The 6,991-nt window shown below is 43.5% G+C and overlaps 1 protein-coding gene across 1 annotated transcript; it reads right to left on the reverse strand.

Moving 5' to 3' along the window:
* Positions 1-1,288: 1,288 nt before the first annotated feature.
* LOC122450067 (olfactory receptor 10W1) lies at positions 1,289-2,233 on the reverse strand. The gene has a single exon (XM_043482212.1). The coding sequence runs from the start codon at positions 2,231-2,233 to the stop codon at positions 1,289-1,291; it is 945 nt and encodes a 314-aa protein (XP_043338147.1).
* Between the last annotated feature and the right edge of the window lie 4,758 nt (positions 2,234-6,991).

Consider the following 6,991-nt stretch of genomic DNA (forward strand, 5'->3'; position numbering starts at 1 on the left):
ACAACCAACTTCTGTTCTGATTATTATCTTTTGGCCCCAATTCTCAAGGTCCTTCTGTGCTCCAGTCTGTCCCCAAAGGCTAACTTCTGTGGACTGAATCACTCAGTCTCTCTGCCTTCCTGCTTCCAGATGGATCAGCCAATGGGAGAAAAGGCAAGAGGTGGGAGGGCCCCGGGAAGCCAGAGGGTTAAGTGTTTATCTCCCTGCTCTTTCCAGGCATGGCCTTTATTCTATAATAGGCTTTTCCCCTGAGACCACAGTTCCACCAAGGGTCTCTTTTCAACAAATCTTGTTCTTATTGGGCTCAGATAACACTGTATCATTCTTTTGACTTTTAGGTGTAGGGGTGATAATGGCTTCCTGCTCTTGCTAGTATGTAAGTGCCTTGACTACAATTACTGGTTCCCTTACTCATATGTCTCCATATAATCAGAATATTTTTTTTTCAGTTAAAATCTATTGAATGGGCCATCTGCTTTCAACTGATACCTGGATATTGCCTTGTAAGTACCACTCTGTGTTATTTTATGATGATTTGCTTATATATTTCATTCATAGAAATTGCTGAGTCAGGACTTCCCTGGTGGTCCAGTGGCTGGGACTCCTTGCTCCCAATTCAGGGGCCCCAGTTCCATCCCTGATCAGAGAACTAGATCACACATGCACAGTTAAAAAAAGGAAAGATTCTGCATGCTGCAAATAAAGATCCTGCATACCCCAATGAAGATCTAAGATCCCGCGTGCTGCAACTAAGACCCAGCACAGACATATAAGCTAAAGAAAAAAAAAAAGAAAAAGGAAAGAAATTACTGAGTCAAATGGCAGAAACATTTTAAAGGTCTCTGGTACACATAGCTAAATAGTGTCCAAACATTGTGCCCTCTTAAAAGATAGTTTTAACATCAACTGAGAGGAATCCCTGTTGCATGGGAATTTGCATGAGCTGGAACCTAATCCTTGCCTGAGAGGTAAGACCCTCTCCTAGTTTTTCAGTTCAGTGGCTCAGTCGTGTCCGACTCTTTGCATCCCCATGGACCGCAGCACGCCAGGCCTCCCTGTCCATCACCAACTCCCAGAGTTTCCTCAAACTCATGTCCATCCAGTCCATGATGCCATCCAACCGTCCCATCCTCTGTCGTCCCCTTCTCCTCCTGCCCTCAATCTTTCCCAGCATCAGGGTCTTTTCCAATGAGTCAGCTCTTCGCATCAGGTGGCCAAAGTATCGGAGCTTCAGCTTCAGCATCAGTCCTTCCAGTGAACATTCAGGGTTGATCTCCTTTAGCATGGACTAGCTTTTCTGGGGGAGGCAATTCCTGGGAAGGACTCTGGCTATGGCCCCTTTCATCTCGCTGTTCCTCAGGGTGTAGACAAGCGGGTTCAGCAGTGGGGTGCCCAGCGCGTACACCAGGCAGACGCACTGATCCTGCTCGGGGCGGTGGCTGGAGCCGGGCCGCAGGTACACGAAGGCGCAGCAGCCGTCCTGCAGCAGGATCACCGCGAGGTGGGAGGAGCAGGTGGAGAAGGCCCGGCGGCGGCCCGCGGCCGAGGGGGCCCGGAGCACTGCGGCCACCATGGAGGCGTGGGAGGCGGCGATCAGGAGGAGAGGCCCGGCGATGGCCAGTGTGGCCGCCACCAGCACCGACTGTTCATGCCTGTGGCTCTGGGCGCAAACGAGACGCATCACGGGGGGCACATCGCAGTAAAAGTGCTGAATGCCCCGAGCTGGGCAGAAGGGCAGAGAGACGACAGAGGCCGCCAGCTGGAAGGACAGGCAGAGGCCGAGGACCACGGAGGCCGCCACCAAGCGGGCGCAGAGCCTCCCGGGCATGATGAGAGGGTACTGCAGGGGGCGGCAGATGGCAGCGTGGCGGTCGTAGGCCGTGGAGGCCAAGAGGAGGCAGTCGGCGCCGCCCAGTCCGATGAAGAAGCCCATCTGAGCGGCGCAGCCCCGCAGGGTGATGGTCTTCTCCGCCCGCAGGGTGTTGGCCAGGAGGTGGGGCACCACCGCAGCCGTGTGGCCGATCTCCACTCCCGAGAGGCTGCCCAGGAAATAGTACATGGGCGTGTGGAGGCGGGCTTCGGCCTGGACGGCCACCATGATGAGGACATTCCCGGTGATGACCCATGTATAAACCAGGCTGGCCCCAAGGAAGGCCAAGGCGCGCGGCTCTGACCTGGAGGGATAGGCCAGGAACACGAATTCCATCCACACTGAGCGATTTCCCCAGGACATTGAGTTAACAGATTTTCTCTGTCGAGAATTATTAATACAAAGAAAGAATCAGACTAACAATACATCAGTTCATACTACCATGATGTATGATGTAATCTACTTCATGATGATGCAGTCTAAGATTAGATTACATGAACCATGATGCAATCTAACTAAGACTGAGTTAAAAACGAGAAGAATTAAGACTTACTCTCTTTTTCCTCCCCCTTTTAACAAGCTTCTTCACATAAATATCTACAATTATGCTCCTAACTGCCAAAAGTTGGGCTAAATTGTGTAAGAATTTTTTGAGGAAAAGAGTCAGAGGAAGTTTGTGAAATTTCAAACTGTTTTCGGTAGAAGTGGAACGAAGATTATTTCAGTTAACTCCCAAGAAACAGTCAACAACTTTTAAAGTTCAGAGATTATGAAGGGGAGGGAGGAAGCTATTCATCATTTAATTCATTTGTATTTATACTCAGTACTTCCTAAGACATTCAGTTGGAGATATATGGGTACAATATTCAAAAGTTCATGATATGGTGTGAAATATATGTAAAAAGATTGTAATAGAAAGTAGATAGAGTCATAAGAAATGTATAAATTAGATAATTAAGCTTTATAGATAGACTGCATTTTCAATTTTGGGAGTCAATCAAGACTTCATGGGAGAGAAAGCATGTAAGGATGATTAAGGAAAGGAAATTTATGGAAAACACAATTTAAAATTGTAGAAATGGGAGGGTCATGAGAAACTGATTCATCCTGGATGGAGTGTAAGATGCTACAAAGGAGAATGGAAAGAGGAGATTGCCACAAGTTTTTGCAAGGTTAAATACTTGGTGTGGTATGATAGGAGGGTATGTACCATTTGGCAAGGGTAGCAGTGATGGAGTGACATCATCAGAGCTCTGTTTAAGAAAGAGCAGTGCTGTGTGCAGCAGAGAACAGCCAGCTGAAACGTCAACCGACGGATTCAGATAAAATATCTACACACTGTATGTCTCATAAAGGCTTAATACTCAGAATATACAAGAAACTTGCCTAACTCAGTAACAAACAATGCAATTAAAAGTGGGCAAAAGGCTTGAATACACATTTCTTCAATGAAGACACATGCATGGTCAATAGGCATTTTAAAAGGTGCTCAACATCACTAATCATCAGGTTTACAAAATCAACATGAAATGTTACCTCACACCAGTAGGATGGCCACTATAAAAAAGCAGAAAGTAACAAGTTTTGGCAAGTATGTGGAGGAATTAGAAATCTTTTGCACTTTTGGTAGGAATGTAAATGGTGTAGCCACTATGGAAAACAGTATGGAAGGTCCTCGAAAAAATTAAATATAGAACTTCCATATGATCCAGCAGTTCCACTTCTTGGTATATTTCTAAAACAAATGATGATTGGTTCTTGAAGAAATATTTGCACACCTGTGTTCATTGCAGCACTGTTCATGATAGCTAAGAGGTGGAGGCAATCTAATTGTCTACCAACAAATGAATGGATAAAACTAATGAGACACAAACATACAAAGAAATATTTTTTAGCCTTAAAAAAGTGAAATCTTGTCATATGTTGCAACATGGTTAAACCTTGAGGACATTATGCTAAGCGACACTGGCCAGTCACACAAAAAAATTACAGCATGATTTCACTTAAATATAGTATCCAAAGTAGTCAAACCCTTAGAAAGTATAAATAGAATGTGTTTACCAGGGGTAGGGGTGATGGGAAAAAGCAAGTTGTTCAATGGATAGAACTTCAATCCTGTAACATGAAAATTTTATGGAGATCTTTTGCACAACAGTGTGTATGTGGTTAATTGTAATATGCTGTACACTTGAGGATAATAACTTTTATGTTATGTGTTTTTGACAACCCAAAAATGTAAAGATCCAACATTGGACATCTAGTAGAATTTCCATTCATTACCTCCTGGTTCTCTTGCTCCACTGTTGGGTCAATAGCTCTAAAAGTCCTTTCTCATAATGAGCAGACACACTCTTCTATGCAACCTCTATGTAGTCATTCATTCTGTTCTATACGATGGGGCCATTTCTACATGAAATACTCCAGATGCTAAATAGCTATTATCATGCAGCCCTACATTTTAATTCTGATTTGTTTAGCTATTCATCATGTGACATAGTTTTGATATTTTTCACAATTTTAGCTTTGGAAATCCTCTTATTTCAAATATCATCCTTAAAAGTGTGCTGCACAGGACAGGTCACAGAAATGACCATCACTGAAAAGACATGGCAAAACGGATGACTGAAGAGAACCTGCTGGACGGCTCAGGAGCTCCGCCCAGCGCTCTGTGGGGACCTAAGTGAGAAGGAAATCCGAAAGAGAGGATGTACGTGAAATATAGCGTATTCGTTCTGCTGCAGAGCAGAGACTAACATACCATAAAACAACTATACTCCAGTAAAATCAATTTAAAAATATGATACTAGGCAGTCCATATCTTCAGTCTGATAAAAATCAGGTTAATCTATAGCTTTGTGTTTGATGGTTTCAGTGGTCTGCTCACACTTTGACTGATACTAACTTTTTAAAGCTAAAGTTCCTAATTATTTTTTCGCATTTTCAGAGAATCAGAACATCCCCTGCCATTCTTCTAACACTGGCCCATTAGTACAGTCTGCCAGTATTGAGACTTTAAAAAGTCATGAATTTGCCACCTCACATCTTAGCTACCTTTTTGAAGTCACTCACATTTAATTTTTATGTATTAAGTGCCAAGCACCATATACAAGGGTGATCAAAATGGGATGATTGGTTCTCAGCTGGATAGTCTGTCCTAATGAGAGGCAGACACTGTTGATTAAACAATCTGGCTTATATATATATATACATATATATATATATATATATATATGTGTGTGTGTGTGTGTGTGTGTGTGTGTGTATAATTAACTGCTATCTAGAAAAAATATGGACTTCCTTGGTGGTCCAGTGGCTAAGACTCATGCTCCCAATCAGGGGGCTTGGGATTCAGTTCAGGGAACTAGGTCCCGCATGCCCCTACTGAGGGCTCACAGGCCACGGCTAAAGATCCTGCATGCCTGCCACGACAAAGGCTGAGGATCACGAGTGCCACAACGGAGAGCTGACTCAGCCAAATAAATACTTAAAAAAAATAGTGTGTTGTAAGACTGTACAACATGGGGCTCTGACATAAATTTTGACTAAGCAATTGTGAAAAGTCTTCCTAGAGGGAATCATATTTAAGCTTAGATCTGAAAAGTATAAATTAACCAGGAGCAGAGGGTTAGGCTGAGTCATGGGGTCCATATTGTGGACAGATAAAATAGGGGACGTCATGGTTCCCAGAAACGTAAAACCTATTATATCAATATATCATCAACTTGTTCATCAAGTTGCTATCAAATATGTTGCATACCATCATCTCCGGAAATCTGCCCAGGGTGACACCTGTTCATGGTTCCACCCCCATATCCGCACATCCAAGTCGCAGCCCACGTCATACCCTCCTTCCTTCTTACTTCTCCAGCCAGCCCAGCCCCAGTTGGTAGGATGTTAGAAGAAAAATTACCCTGTCATTCACTATTTCCCAGAGTTTGCTCAAATTCATGTCCATTGAGTTGGTGATGCCATCCAACCACCTCACCCTCTGCCGCCCCCTTCTCCTCCTGCCTTCAATCTTTCCCAGCATCAGGGTCTTTTCCAGTGAGTTGGCTGCTCACATCAGGTGGCCAAAGGATTGGAGCTTCAGCTTCAGCATCAGTCCTTCCAATGAATATTCAGGATTGATTTCCTTTAGGATTCACTGGTTTGATCTCCTTGCAGTCTAATTAGTATTATTTTAAAAGAGAGAGAATGTGGCAATAAACAGATCTGTGCTAAAATCTCAGTTTCCTATTAATAGCATTATCCTCTGGGGAGATCACCTTGCATTACTTTTGGTTTTCTTGTTTCAAAGATGCAAATAATAAATCTTACCATACCCAGAATTTGATGGGATTAAATGAGATAAAGCTTTTAGAACAGTTGGCTTGATGTGTGTGTGTGTGTGTGTGTTTATGTATGTGTGTGTATGTGTGTGTGCATGTGTGTGTATGTGTGTGTGTATGTATGTGCATGTGTGTGTGTATGTGTGTTTGCTTTTCGTCTCTGACTCTTTGCCACCCCATGGGCTGTAGCCCTCCAGGCTCCTCTGTCCATGGGATTCTCCAGGCAAGAATACTGGAGTGGGTTGCCATTTCCTTCTCCAGGGGATCTTCCCCAACCAGGGATCAAACTGGCGTCTCTTGAATCTCCTGCACTGGCGGGCGGATTCTTTTACCACTGAGCAATCTGGGAAGTATGAAACCTATTAATTTGCTGATTCTTCCGTTATTTCTTTGAATCTATAGAAAAGTTAATATTAACAGATAATATCTGCTTCATTTTTCTGTCAAGATTAAATGGCATACCATATGAGGAGAGGGTTTTTTATAATCTTAAGCTATACCACAATTTATATTATTTACTCTCTCACTGTTTCTTTGACTGAGATTAGCTATTGCCATTCTACTCAGATAAACTGGGCTTCCAAGTGAATTCAGAGAAAATACCGCAAGTCATGGGCCGTACTACTTCTGAGATACTGGCGTCTTGACTTGTAAAGCCGTTACTCACTTTTCTAACTCAACGTCAGCTGGCACCTGAACTTTGTAAATCAAGAAGGAGGTTGCCAAAGGTTTTGAAGCTCTTGGCTGTACCATCAAAAGAGAAAGGAGTACACTGAACCAGTCTTCTTAGTTG

The sequence above is a fragment of the Cervus canadensis genome, chromosome 11 (assembly GCF_019320065.1).
Source record: "Cervus canadensis isolate Bull #8, Minnesota chromosome 11, ASM1932006v1, whole genome shotgun sequence".
In the NCBI taxonomy this organism is placed as follows: Eukaryota; Metazoa; Chordata; class Mammalia; order Artiodactyla; family Cervidae; genus Cervus; species Cervus canadensis.

What these genes read in the sequence shown, in the direction of transcription:
- LOC122450067 (XM_043482212.1), bottom strand. Translation starts at nt 2,233, where the DNA reads ATGTCCTGGGGAAATCGCTCAGTGTGGATGGAATTCGTGTTCCTGGCC.